This window comes from Dipodomys merriami, unplaced genomic scaffold (assembly GCF_024711535.1).
Source record: "Dipodomys merriami isolate MVZ:Mamm:240054 unplaced genomic scaffold, mDipMer1.0.p SCAF_345, whole genome shotgun sequence".
NCBI classification, from domain to species: domain Eukaryota; kingdom Metazoa; phylum Chordata; class Mammalia; order Rodentia; family Heteromyidae; genus Dipodomys; species Dipodomys merriami.
In genome coordinates, this window is record NW_027204993.1 from 289,646 (window position 1) to 305,294 (window position 15,649).

General features: G+C 35.8%; 1 protein-coding gene across 1 annotated transcript in view; it reads right to left on the reverse strand.

Annotated features, from left to right (window-relative positions):
- Positions 1-1,201: 1,201 nt before the first annotated feature.
- LOC138803669 (vomeronasal type-2 receptor 116-like) overlaps positions 1,202-15,649 on the reverse strand; it is a 34,445-nt gene continuing 19,997 nt past the window's right edge. The window contains 6 exon segments of the mRNA XM_069987731.1: positions 1,202-1,977; positions 3,220-3,343; positions 5,208-5,435; positions 7,181-7,398; positions 7,747-7,987; positions 9,408-9,696. Of these exon segments, the coding sequence (XP_069843832.1) occupies positions 1,202-1,977; positions 3,220-3,343; positions 5,208-5,435; positions 7,181-7,398; positions 7,747-7,987; positions 9,408-9,696 (1,876 nt within the window).

Below are 15,649 nucleotides of genomic sequence, written 5' to 3' on the forward strand. Positions count from 1 at the left end.
AAAAAACTCAAAGATAACTTTTTGTCTAACACACTATTTGGTATAGGTTTACTATTGGTATGGAAACTTTTTGGACTTACAATCACTGTTTTCTTTCATTCTTCCCCAACACACAATTTACATGATTGTTATGTTAGAGGTGTGGTTTACCTTTACATATGTCCAGAAATGAGTGCAATTCCTTTCACATAGAGTCATCTCTTCCCTCATTCTCTCCCATCTAGTTCCACAGATAAATTTCATTAATGTCCAGCAAGCCAGTGTGACCAACATTTCCCTTTTTCACCTTTCACTGTCTCACAAATACAAACTGATACACAGATACTCAGTAATTTAAGTACTATTTAAGATGGACTAGGAATCAAAGATTTGATGCTCAAATATTAGGTGAGAAAAAAGGTGTTACATATTCATATATATATTATATAATATATATTGTGCTATATATACATGTTATATGTATAATATATAATATATTAAATATGATATATGACATATATTATATATATTATTGGTCCCCATTTATTGCTTTCTGTTGAGTAACAGGTTGCCATCAAATTATCATTGCATAATTATAACTGAAATAAACAAGGAACAAACTTGGAATTTAGAATTCCTTGGCCCATTGTTCTTAGCAGCTTCTGTTTTCCACAACTTGGCCAACTCAGATAGGCTTCACAATATTTGTAAAGTAATTACACAAAAATAACTTGAAAATTATACCCAGCCACGGATAAGCAACCTATTATGATTCTCTGCATTCCTTAGCTGTTACTTCATAAAGACAATACAACTGAGTTGTATTTTGTAGCTTATTAAACCAATTCTTAAAATTCTAAAACTAGGCTTTAAGATCAAGACCCAGGACTAGCAACATAAAATAATTTTTTAGGCAAACTATTAAGAAAGCACAATTCAAAAACTAGTAGCAGTTAAAATATATTAGTGGAATTCTAATATATTTTAAGTGTAAGCATGAAAATAAGTGCATGGATAAGTGCAGTGTACCCATGAAAATCCAAAGATATTGGAACAAAATTCAAATGTAGGTGGCTAAAAATTGTGACTGTACTATCACATGAGAAATGAGTGAGACTCACTTATTCATCAAACTGATTGTAACAATATAAATTAATATCTGATAGAAAAAGAAATGTAGAGTTTATTTGACCTTCTATGTATTTAATCATACATGTAAGTTTCATCTTGAGGGTTTATTTCCTCTGGTACATGTTTTGTCCCGAAAACCATGCAGGAAATTTCTATCTGGCCTTAACAATATGATGTAGCACTTGGGAGCAAAAATGCAGCCCAGCAGCCCTGCACTGGAAGCCAAGATGGAGAAAACCTCTGTAGCCACCATGACTTTTCCTTTGGCACTGTGGTAGACAGGCAGGAAAGTGAACCAGATACTACAGAACACCAGCATGCTGAAGGTCAGGAACTTGGCTTCATTGAACGCGTCAGGAAGGTTCCTGGCCAGGAAAGCCCCAATGAAGCTGGCCAGGGCCAGAAAAAACAGGTATCCTAAGACACAATAGAAAGCAGTGAGGGAGCCCTTGTTACACAGGATGATAATGTGGCCATGTTCAGAGTGTACATCTGTGTCAATGAAGGGAGGTGAAGTCCTCAGTCAAAGTACACAGAATGTCACCTGAATCAGAGTACAGATGGGAATGATGAAGTTAGGAGCCCCTGATAGCAGTAACCACCTCATTCTTCTCCCTGGATAAGTGACCTTGAAGGCCAGAACCACAGTTGCAGTTTTGGCTAAGACAGCAGAAACAGCTACTGTGAATACAACTCCAAATGTGGTTTGCTGTAGAATGCAGGTGGCTGTGTTTGGACGGCCAATAAAGAGCAAGGAACAGAGAAAACAGAAGAAGAGGGAGATGAGCAGGATGTAGCTGAGAACTTGGTTATTAGCTTTAACAATGGGGGTGTTCTGATGTTTCACAAAGACTCCAAGAACAACTGCTGTGAGTGTACATAAACATAAAGCCATGCAGGCCAAGGCAATCCCCAAGGGCTCTTCATAAGCCAGGAAACTTACAGCTCTTTGGAGGCACCGGCTTCTCTCTGTGTTGGCATACTGATGATCTGAGCACTTCATACAATGCTCCACATCTGGTGAGGAATTCAAATAATCTTTTCAATACTTAAAAGCAAATTAGAAAATCTCTACATAGAGAAAATTATAACATGTCAATACTTATTAGCATAAGAACAAAAATTCCCAAGTATTACCAGGTACGTTCAGTATCATATTATATCTTCATCATATTCCCACACACTTTCCCACATTCTCTTCTTTTATCCAGGCCTGGGACTTGCTTTGATGGCCTGCAAACTGTCCCTGAGCTTTCTTTGCTCAAGGTTAGCACTCTGTTACTTGAGCCACAGTGCCCCTTCTGGCTCTTTCTATTTATGTGATACTGTGGAATTGAACCCAGGGCTTCATGCATGCTAGACAAACTCTCTATTCCTAATCTACATTCACTATAACTTTATCTTTACGTGTCTATAACACATATTATTCCTTACCGTTTCTATTATCCCTAAATTTTTTCCAGACCTCTTCATGTTGCCATAGCTCTTCTCAGTCTTGTCACCACTCAAACACTTCATCGAAAAGTGTGCATCACAGGGTTTGTACTTCTCTCCATGTCTCTGGACAATATAAATAAAAGCCCTATATCCCTTCCTTGAAGTTGTCATATTGTCTGTCCCATTTGCTTGTAATGCATGGGGCAACATAAAATCAAATCACACTTTCAAGCTCTAAAGTCATGCTGTGCACAACCCTTTTGATTGCTTCTTATATATAAACAATCACATCACTTGCTGTGTAGCAACAATATTTTTGGGCACTAGGAAATAAAGATGTGCAAGATCTCTTTTTTCTTTATTTTCTGGTCATTTTGAAAAAAAAAACGGAGACCTCATCCTTTAAGTAGCTTTGCACTTAATATGATGGGCATTAAACTTACATTAGTGATTACTTGAACAAACATTCATATGCGAGAGTAAAAAAATTAGTTCTATACATAATTGACAACCTGTGATCTTTTTCAGGAAGCAAGAACCTCTACAGTCACAATTCATTTATGAGTAAAATGGAAGACATTGGTGCTGCAATCCTAATACACAACTTTTGCATTGCATGGTTTGGGGGACACTACTAGAGAATATAAATTTCTCCCTAAGTCATGAACTTACCTGTCCCATTAGCTATCTCATTCTCTGAGCAAGGGGTACAATCATAACAACAAGCAGCCTTTTCCTCCTGAGGGGTTTTCCGGAATCCTGGAACACAACTTTCACTGCAGACAGAGTGAGGAGGCTGAAGAAAATCAGATCTGTGTCAGTAACTGCTCAGACTTTTACCTGACACTCTAAAAATTTCATTTTTTTAAAGAATAGGATTATTAAATGTAGCATTTTATGCACATAAATCTGGTCAGTTAATTCAACGTTGGTATAGATTCCACATCACACCACAAACAACTTAGTGTTCTATCAGCTTGATCTCTTTCTAGCCTATTGAACTCTTGAGAAGTGTGAGACCTTTAAAAGTGGATTAATGGTGAGAAAGTAAGTCCTATTGTCCAGAGCTATGGAGTTTCCTAGAATTCATGTCATTATTTGTTATTTCCCGCTATTTGTGAATGATGAGGAGTAAAGAAAAACAAATTTCTTTGAAGCTTGAAAAGTGTGCTGTAAGATATTGCATAGGCCTTCTGTTTTAAGGTTATTTGAATACAAAGACTGTCACATTTATACAGTGGCCATGAGGTGAGAATCTTTTTGCTCAGGCTCTTTCACTGATTCATCTCACCAAAGATACCTAAGCAGTAGGCAAGTAATCATTGAATGGAACTTCCACAAATGGGAGCAAATAAACCCTTAAAATATATAACGTGGTTGCTCTGATACTTTGTCACAATGTAGAAACTTGCTAAGAAAAATGCAATTTAATATTCCTTATAAACTTTTAGAAACACTCTGTTAACTTTTTTTGGAAATGATCCTGGGACTTGAACTCGTAGTATGGGCACTGACCTTGAGGTTTTTGTGCTGAAGATTAGCATTTTATTACTTGAGCCAAATCTCCACTTGAGATTTTTTATTGTTAATTGAGATATGAGCATATAAGATGATGTTAAGCGAAATGAACCCAATGATGGGGACACATGTGGTTTTTTTCTTTCTTACTACAATAGTAGTATTAATGTATTTATAATGTACTATGTGTTTTTTCACTTCTTTGTTATGTTCCTCCCCCGTGCTATAGCCCCTGTTTTCACTGTATGTAATTTCGGTACCTTGCATCTTATATTTACACTTTTTCTAATTTGGGGAAGGAAAGGGAAAAAAAACAAAATGTTCAATTAGGGATACAATTTGACCCACTGTAACAATGAGATGTTCAACACACTATGTTGAAAATTAACTTTCAACTTAGTGAGTGAGGGGGGAGTTGGGAAGGTGGAGAAGGAATGGATAGTAGGGGAAAAACAAAGTAGAATGTAACAGTGCTCGATAGGAAATGTATTCATTACCTTACTCATGTAACTGTAACCCCTCTGTATACTATTTTTATAATAAAAAGCATAAAAAGTCTCATAGAATATTCTACCCAGTTGAGCTTTAAACAAAACTATAATCTTAGATCTGAGGTAGTCATCTATCTGGGTAGGTATAATTAGAAGCAAGAGTACCCTCACCCAAGTACTGTTAATGTATTCTATTCCTTTTATAGCCAACAATCAGTCAGTCCAATTTCTTAAGTGAAAATATTTTAAATGTCCACTACTTGGTTTTTAGTAAGCACATAGGGTATATATTTGTGTGTGCGCACATGCATGTGTCTGTCTGTCTGTTTGTGTGTGTGTGTGTGGGGGGGTGTACCATAACTAAATCTTAACCATGAGAGTCTGGGTTGGGTATCTGAGCTTTGTTGCTTAATGTGAACACTTTACTGCCTAATCCACGGCACCACTTCAGCTTTAGTGATGGTTAATTCGAGATTAGTCTCAAAGCATTTCCTGTTAGCACTGTTTTTTAAACATGATATTCATATCTCAGCCAGCTAAATACCTAGTATTATAGGAGTAAGTTACTGGCACACAACCAGGTATAAATTTTAAGGGTGAAATTTCTTTACTTATATATCCTTAAAATCATTACTGTTAAATCCAACCAACCTCTGTAGTTCCTATGGTCCACTGTACTAGATCTTCAGATAACGTCAGTTGATGACCATGAAGAGTATGTGGAGAAAATTTTCCTACTTTCATTTGAAGTTGAAGACCTTCAGGAAAATTCCAAATGTTTACAATATCATACTCTGCCCCCAATTTCTTTTTCTTATCTAAAATCACTTGATCTCCAGCAGGATTGTGAAACTGGATGTTCTTCAGAAAAGGATGCAGCTAAAAGAGAAATATATGGTGAAATATATCCCAGAGTTAAGAAGGAAAACCTGAACCAAGAAAGGCTCTTGATTGCCTTAAATTTTTGAATCCGAATTCAAGAATAGTAGAGGCACCTAGTGAGTTGCCTAGAAGAAAACCTATCAGAAAATAAAAATATTCTTTCGGAATCTTGGTCACTCAGCAAGGAAATAGAAGGCCTCTCTTCAAGAGAAACCAATTTCATGTAAATAGTCATTAGTGAGAAAGTTTTCATTTGCTTACTATAGCTTTCTACATCCATTAGTTTTGTCATCATCTGTAGTAGTATGAGCTTGGTAAAATTTTAATAGATAAAATAGAATAAAATTTGATCACTTATGAAAAATACATAATTATGTGCAGGAGGCATCATTTATACTTACGTAAGAAATGCAGATTTCAATGGTGATTTTGAAGTATTCAAAATATTGGCTATAAACATGTTGATTTATTTGTAAATAAAAGAATTTTTAGAAATGTCCTTTTTCCAAGTCTTTCCATTTCCTAACAAATGGGGCAATGTCATTCTTTCTGATGGAGGCATAGAATTCCATTGTGTATATATACCACATTTTCTTGATCCATGCATCTACTGAGGGGCATCTGGGTTGGTTCCAGATCTTAGCTATGGTAAATAATGCTGCAATAAACATAGTTGTCCTGGTAGTTTTAGTGTGGTCCTGGTTGTAAACATTTGGGTAAATGCCAAAAAGTGGGACTGCTGGGTCATAGGGGAGATCTATGTGGAGTCTTTTGAGGAACCTTGAAGTAAGCCAAGCCCAAAGAAACATACGTGCCATGATTTCCCTTATTTGCAATATCTAGTATAAGTATGAGTCTAGCAGAAAAGGTCAGATAAGGTGATGTTAGGAAAATGAACCCTAAGATATGTATTTTAAATGTTTTTTTCTTTCATGCATTTGTTTCTAACGCAATTATAAAATTATTTCTTTGTTGCTTTGTATGTCCCTCCCCCAGAGTATAACCCCTGCTTTCACTGTATTTGATGTCAGTATAATTTGTGGAGGGGAAGGGGAAAAACAAGTTGTTTAAATAAGGATATAGGTGGACCTGTTGCAAGAATGAGAAATACAAGTTGTCATGTCAAAAACGAACTTTACAACTGGAGTTGGGGTGGATTGGGTGAGGGAGAAGGGAGGATGGGAAGGGATGGGAAGGGTAAACAAAGGAGGAGGCTACAATGCTTGATAAGAAATGTACTCACTATCTTGCCCATGTAATTGTTTTTTTTGTTTGTTTGTGTTTTTGGGTCCGGTCGTGGGGCCTGAACTCTGTGCCTGGGCGCTGTCCCTCAGCTCTTCAGCTTAAGGCTAGCGCTCTACCACTTGAGCCACAGCGCCACTTCCGTTTTTTTTCTTTTTGCTTATGTGGTGCTGAGGAATCGAACCCAGGGCCTCGTGCATGCAAGGCAAACGCTCTACCACTGAGCCACCTTCCCAGCCCTTGCCCATGTAATTGTAACCCCACTGTACAGTATTTTCACAATAAAAAATATAAAAAAATAAAAAAGTAATGTCCTTTTTCATGGCTGCTTTTCTTGAAGAGTACATAAAAACATTCCTAGAGAATCTCGCACACAATTGAAGAAGTATAGTATCTTGGGGTTTCAGACAATACCAAAATTAATTAATTTCATAGAGTAAGAACCTCTCTAAAAAGTAACTTTCTTCCTAATGTGTGATGTACAACACAGAAGGCCTTACCTGTGCAGGGGAAGACACTATGCCAATTCTATGTCCCATTGTTTGTGTTTCTGTTTGATAAAGCAGCATATCATGGAGAGCCTGGGCCACAGCATACACAGCATTGTACACACTGTAACTGTCTCCAGACATACTCATGTCAAATATATGCCTAGGCAACCAATCCAAGGAGGCATCGTGAGGACAGTTCTCCCACAGTACACAGTCAGACACAGAATCTGAGCAATTAAAAGAGAGAAACCATAACCTAGCAAGAAAAAAGTCTTCTGGGTATTTGCAAGGGTTAACTGATTTGAGAAAATCTGTGAATCCAGAAACATCTGGGTGATGGTGTGAAAAAACGAGAGGTACAAGGAATGAACCTAGAATGAAATATCTCTTTCTCATGGTTACATCCCACTCTGAGTTCATAATAAAAACTTTGCCTTGTATTAAAAATTGTTCAACACATATAAATAAATGTCGTAGGAACTCATTATCAGCATACACAATGAAGATATTTGCTGAAGATTTATTTATCTGGTTATAATGTGCCATAATTTTGAAAATATTCGACATGGAATTACTTGGTAATGATAGCTCAAAGGCTACACAAACTCTGTTCTTGGCCATCTCTTCTTTCAATGCAGGAAGAATCCACAAACCATTCTCATCTTGTAAGGTTACCAGTCCCACCCAATTCCAGCTGAAGTGAAGTAGTAATAAAACCATGGCACTGGCTATTGAAGTGTCCTTTGGAGCCATTTGATAGAGACCAGGAAACATGTTATTGTCACTCAGAGCATGATCAAAAGGCCCAGAGGTCAGCTAAAGGGAATGAGAACAGGATGCTGCAAAAATGAGAAGATTTCCATCCATCCTAATCCCAGTCATGATATGTATATCATATAACTATGTGAATAGTTGGAAGGTAGGTTTTTCATTTAATTTTGGAAGAAACAAATTTAAAAATTTTAAATTATTTGACAATGTATTTATTGTTTTTTTTTTTTTTTACAAAATCTCTTAATCGTTGTCAGTGTTTCCATCAACTCCTGTAATTGATATCCACCCCACATATTCACTGACTTTCCTAGTTCCATTTTCACATATATGTACATTGAATATTATATTATTTTCAATACCCATCTACTCCTTTCTCCTCTTCCATATTCCCTGAACACCTAAAAAGCTACCCTCATTGAAGATTTGCTTCAGTTGCCTGGTATTTTTATGTACAGTCTCTTTCTCTGAGCAGTTACATCATTCAATTCTACCCTGATATGTAACATAATTTAGTCAGTCTGATCATATATATATATATATATATATATATATATATATATATATCTGAGAGTGTTATTTTTAATATTTCATTTTCCTGTTTTAGACAAAACATTACATATGAGAGATCATATACCTCCTTTCTCTATCTAAGTCTGAGATATTGCATTCAATATATCTTACATATGAGCCTGCATATATGGGTGAATGAGTGTGTGTGTGTGTGTGTGTGTGTGTGTGTGTGTGTGTGTGTGTGTGTGTGTGTTAGTAAAGGGCCAGGGACTCAGTAGTAGTTCTTGGCTTTTACCCCCAAATGAAGCACTGTACCACTTGAACTACACTTTACCACATGATTTTTTCTAATTAATTAGAAATGATTTCTGAGTCACTAGGATTAGAGATGTGGTCCATCATCATCATGCTCAATATATCTTGACATTGCAAAGTCATTTTCCATTTCCTGATTTTTCAAAGAATCAACATCAATTATAAGGCTTAAAATTCTAAAATAATACCTTTTGGCTATAATGTTTTCATCCCCTTTTTAAAACCAACAGGACTATAAATATCACATACATACTCTTTTTTTACTCTACAATTTAAAATATGTTTTTTATTGTAAAAAATACTGTACATAAGGGGTACAGGTACATGAGTAAGGTAATGAGTACATTTCCAATTGAACATTGTTACCTTGTCCTTTGTTTCCCCCTAGCATCCTTTCCCTCCCCACCTCCCACACTCCTCCCGTCCACCTTCCTCTCTGCCAAAGTTGTAAAGTTCATTTTCACCAAAGTGTCTTATACATCTCAATGTTACAGTGGGTCAACTTGTATCCTTATTTAAGCATTTTGTTATTTACCTTTCCCTCCATAAATCAAATCTCTTCCTTTTGTCCTCTTCTAACACCTGAGATGGCACTAAATTAGGCATTCTTAATATCTCCCACCCCTCACACTCTCACCTGTGGAAAACTATAGAGGTCCAGCAGTGTCCCAATCTGTGAAGATAATGCTCCTGAAGGTCCTGTAAGTACTGCTATAGACTGTTTGTCTCTCATACAATTATAGTTTGGAAAGTCATATTTCCCAAAAAGGCAAATGAAGGGATTTTTAAATGATGTCCTTGATCCATATTGAACATCATAGATACTAAATCCCAGAGTTAAGTTATGTAAAAGATCAGGGTTTTTGTTGATCTCTTCTATAGCAAAAGCCAAGGCCAAAACAAACTGGTAGTTCTTGAAGGTAAACCTGCATAATGAGCATAGAAATTCAACAGGAGTATTTCAAAATTATGGCTTTTATGAAAGGAATGCTTGCATTTCTGCTAATAAGTATGGTAAAATATTATGCCCAATTAGGATGGAATATGAATACAATGTCTTGTGCTTGAATATAGGGTTATGTAAAGACATGAAAGGAATTTGTCATGAATTACATTCAGAAACTTAGTTCAGCCAAGTGCTTGCTTTATCTCCACTACCATATACATGCAACATTTTCCATTAGGCATGGAGTAAGTTGTGATGAGACACAAAATATTCTGTTGCCTTCACCTTGGGTAAATATGGTGAAACAGGTGGAGACCTGTGTGAAAAGCCTTCTGGTTCAGTTGCCCAGCTGCTCTTAAGTGGTTATATTGCAGGTTGAGCTAACTAACAATTCTTTAACTTAATAGCATCTTTCAGAAGGAAAGCATTATTTAATGAAGATTCTATAGCAAGCTTTGCTCACATACCCAACAAAATCAACAGCTCTTCCTGAAATATCAACCACAACAAAAGCTTAATAACAGGTGAGGTAATTTAACTGTTATTTATGTAATGAGAACATAGGTAGTCAAGCAACTCCAAGGTACTGAATATGGGAAAAGGAGCCTCCAATATAGGTAATGAGGAAAGAATTGTGAGAAATCTTTATATTGAAATCCACCATCCAAATCCACCATGAGGCATTACACTAATACTTAATATATTTGCTAGTGTATTTATCTTGAGATATAGAAAAGGAAAAAAACGTAAAGTTGTAAAGAGGATAAAAATGCTTTCCTTTCTCTTTTGTGATATGTATGTGCAATGTTAGATCTGCATGTGAGAACATTAAAAATTAATATAACGAAATCAATGTACATTATTCAAAGAAGGACACAATGGAGACAACATGAAAATACAAATGATTCAAAATATAGAGAAATAATCCATGAAAATACAAGAAAAATGGCAAATAAAGCAAGATTAATTCTTAGAGAAAATGTCCAGGCTATGGGTCAGACAATGAAGGGCCTAGAATATAGTTATAAAATACTTTAAGAAAAGGTTGATGAAAATATGAAAAGAAAGAAAATGTACACAGACAATTCCTGAGCACGATGAGACTAGGTAAAGCTTATTAGAAGGAGTCACGGCATCTACAAAGATAAAGGTAAATCTATATTCCAGATGAAAAGGAAACTAATAGTACAGATGAAATGAAAGTGTCTTCTCCTGGCAAAAGGATATATGACACTGATAATTCCTGGGGGGAAAAAGTAAAGAGTGTGCAAGAAATTTAGGGAAAAATGACCTTTACAACTTTGGCATGGGGGCGGGATGGGAAGGGTGGGCTGGATGGGGGGGGGAGATGGGAAGGAATGGTAAGGGGAAACTAAGGAAGAGGCAACAATGCTTGATAAGAAGTGCATTCATTACCTTTCCCATGTAATTCTAACCCCTCTGTACAGTGTATTCACAATAAAAAAGCAACTAAAAAAAAGGATTTTTAGGAATCAACCAAAAGCCCTACTTTAAGATTACATATTCATGAAGGAGGAGAGCAAGCAATAAAAAAAGATAGAAAAATCTATCTAATGGAATTTTATTAGAAAAATTTCTGAGCATGGAAAAATAAAGACACATTCAGGAACAGGGAGTAATAGAAGCCCAAACAGTCCAGACCAGAAAAGAGCATGCTATTGCCCATGGAAAGGGTACTGGAAGATATTAGAGAGGAATAATTGATTATTTATGAAGGAAAAGCTGTCAGAATAAATACAACTTTCTAATATGGGACAGTGAAAGGAAGAAGAGGCTGAAATGATGTATGCCACAGTTTATAGGCAAACATCTACCAACCAAAAATTGTACCCAGCAAAATACTCCTTTATATCTAGTGAACAAATATAAAATTGCATAACAAGAATAACTGAAATAATTTTCCTCACCAATCCAGCAATAGAAAAATAGCTAAGGAAATACATATTGAAAATCAATCAGAATACCATAGTGGTGGAGAGAATATTCCTTATTAGAGAGCCAGCTAAACATTATAGGAAAAGATGAGGCACAACCACCAAGCAGGTGGATAACATGTCAGGACTTACCAAACACTTCTCAATTCTTAACATTAATGGCCTTAAATTTCCAAATAATTGGAACAGATTAGCGAATTGAATCAAATAGCAAGACCCATGTATGTGCTGTCCACAAGAGACCCATCTTGCCAACAAAAATGAACATTTTCTAATTGAATGCCTGGAATAATATATTTCAAGCAAATGCTCCCATAAACAGGGTGGAGTAGCAATCCTAATATCAGATGAAATAGATTTAAATTAAATGGTCTAAAGACATAAAGAGAGATTTCTCCAAAGAACAAATAAGAATAAATATATTGAGATATTCAAAGTCTCTGGGCACAAAAGGAATGCAAATCAAAAAATGTACTGAGACTCCACCACAACCAAATGAGAATGTCCATTAGCAAGAAAACTAACAATAGCAGATGCTGGCAGGATTAAACAGCTGCAAAGTTTTAATTTTTTGAAAACATATTTAACATATGTGCAGGTCATACTATAGTAATGCTAGAATTTAGCAAGCAAAATATGCCCAAACATAAAACCAAAGGACTTCATTTTCCAACAATTATAAAATACTTAAATAATAATTAAAGTATTAAATGTAAGTAATTAAAGATTAATGTGTGATAAAGTGCATTTTATGTTTTTGGTCATGGTGGCTGAACTCTGGCCATGACGCTGTCCCTCAGCTCTTCAGCTTAAGGCTAGTGGCCTACTACTTGAGCCACAGAACCACTTCTGGCTTTTTTTCTGCTTATGTGGTGTAGAGGAATCAAACGCAAGGCCTCAAGCTTCGAGGCAAGCGCTCTACCATTGAACCAACTTGCCATCCCAAGTGAACTGTTTTTTAAGACAAAATATAAGAAATAAAATGATCCTTAGCACAAATGAAAATAACAAGAGCTTACAATAAATCTATGGATATAGAAAATGGACAAAAGAAAGGAATATAACAACCCTGCTTAAATGAAGAGAGAATATTGTGGAAGAACAACTTATCCTACAACTGAAGGAACTAGATATCCAACCCCCAAATTAGTACAAGGAATAAAATCAAACAGAAAAATAAATAGAGAATAAAAATAGTAACAATAAGCAATGAATCAAAATCAGCTTGTACAAAAACAAAAGGTTGATAAGACAAGTAAAAGTCATGAACAAGGGATGGGAAGGTGGCTCATTGGTAGAGCACTTGCCTTGCATGCATGAGGCCCTGGGTTCGATTCCTCAACACCACATAAGCAAAAAGAAAAAAGCCAGAAGTGGCGTTGTGGCTCAAGTGGTAGAGTGCTAGCCTTGAGCTGAAGAGCTGAAGGACAGTGCCCAGGCCCAGAGTTCAGGCTCCACGACCGGACCCCCCTCCTAAAAATAGTCATGAACAATCACAGCAGAAATAACCACAATCACCATATGGACACATATCTCCCAGGATTCTGGATGAGTTAAATATGTATGGTGAAAAAGTCATGTTACAGAAAACTATCTACAGTTTAGTACAGCCTCCATCCTATTTCCTATCAATTCCATTGCAGAAAGAGAAGAGTCAAGACTAAATTTTATGAAAAAGGAAATTGTCAATTATATAGACCTATCTTAAGGCACAAGAACAATATTGTAATGTCACTACAACTATCTTTATTTTATACTAAGGAGACAAGTAGCAGAAAAATTATTGTGTTGAAAACAGACAATATATCAATGAAATATAAGGCCCAGAAATAGTTGTAATCAAATACAGTTACCTGATTCTTTGAGAAGTTCACAAAAAAATGTCTGGCCTGAGAATGGGACCCTAAGAAAGGCATGGCACTGTAAAACTGGGTATGCATTTGTCCAACAATTAAATTTGACCCTATTCATCAATCTGTATTTTTTTAAAACTCACAAGTTGATTGCTTATTAGTAAGGGATTAGAACTTTACAAGTAATAGAGAAATCGAGGGACAACATAACTTTAATAGAAGTCAAACTGCTCATAAAATAATAGCAAGAATAAGCTCTAAATTTCACTGAGTGGCAGAAAGTTTTTCATTCACAAGTCCCCATATTCCACCCAACACTACAAAACAAAGTAGCTGTGGTTGCATCAAATTGAAAATTTTCAGGTCAATGGATGAAACAGTGGTATATCCAAATGAATGGTTGAAATTACTGTTACCTATTGATCTCACAGAGGATTAATAGCATAACATAAAACAACTCTAAATTTTAAATACCAGTAGGAAAAATGCAGTTAAGGAACCGGCAGATGTGCTGACACATTAAAATTGAAAAATTACAAACGGAAAACCAATACTGAAAAAAAGTTAAACTATTTGAGCAATCAGAACAGTAAAAATAAAAGATAAAATGAGTTACCCATCAAGCCAGACAAAAATTGCAGTTTCAATTGAGCTAAAATGTATGTGCGTAATGAGGGAATGTAAAATATTAAACTGAACATTTAGGGTCAGAGAAGTTTAAGTTGAATTGGAAGATGGCAGTGTGGGCAGAAGGAATATGCATTTTTAAATCATGGTATCAAGATATAATACCTCAGTAATGAGGTGTAAGCTGGAGATACATGTTAGAAATATAGTATTTAAATGTTGCTCCTCTGTGGCAGAAGTTAAGAAGGAGCTATGTCATGTATGCTAATTTGTTAATTAATTAAATATCTGCAAGATACAGTAGAAAAAAACATTCTGTGAGGCAAGCACCTGCATATTAGTGCCTTAAAGTGTTCTATTGTGATAGAATGAGTTCATATTTTCAGTGCTTATTACTGTCTCGTTACGTTTTCATAATGCCTTGGGAACTAGAGGCTTTCTCATTTTGGTGATGACTTTTCAAATGTAGTCATGTGGATAATTTACATTCCTATTTATCCTTCATGCACATTTGTACCTGGATCTACCTTTGTACAAAACAAACAAGCTATTTCTTCACAGAGATAGTCTGGAACACAGAAATAGTTTCTGAAAATCATTCCTGAATTTCTTTAGTAGAAAAACCAAAAGGAGGAAGTAAACATAAAAATGGTAAAAATAGTGTGAGTGACCATAATCTAATTTTGTGATATGCAGGGTGGAACTACAATATGAACCAGTTAGAAACATCATGGTAACATCAGATATCACATCCTGATATCTAATGGCATTTATCCACGTATCTACAATAAATACTTCATGAATAAATATTACTATCTGTTGTCAATATAATGCATAATACTTTACTAACCCAGACTGTAATTCTCTTTATGTCTGTACATAGCTATGAAAGTATATTAGCAAAGTAACAAAAGTAGCCAAACATGTTTTGGGAAATGAAGAGAAGGAAAATCAGCTAACCATGGGTAAATAATGAGGTAAATATTGGTGCCTCATGCCTGCAGTCTTAGGCACTTAGGAGCCTGAGATTTCAGGATCATGTTTTGAAGCCATCTTGGACATGGATGTCTGTGAGCCTCTTATCTCTAATTAATAACCAGAAAGTTCCAGAAGTGTAGCTAGCTTGAACAAAGAAGCACAGTGACAGTGCCCAGGCCATTAGTGCCTAGGACAAGTACAGAAAAAAAATGATAATGAAACATACTAGTGGCATAGAAAATAAGGACAGATATATTCTATAGTAAGGAAGAGAGTAATTGCTATTGCTGCCATCTCTGCTCCCATGGGTGAGCAGGTCTCTCAGGCTTTATTTCTCATACCAGGATTTGGAGAGGAGTACACATGATAGAGGCAATAAGCATTTCCTCTTGGAGTAGGTATCAAATAGACTGCTAGAGTTCCTTTGAGTGTTGTAGAATCATTTTTCTTTCCTTTTTCCTTTTCTTTCACAGCCATTTATTAGTGATAACTTCGGATAGAGACAAATAGCCAATGATAT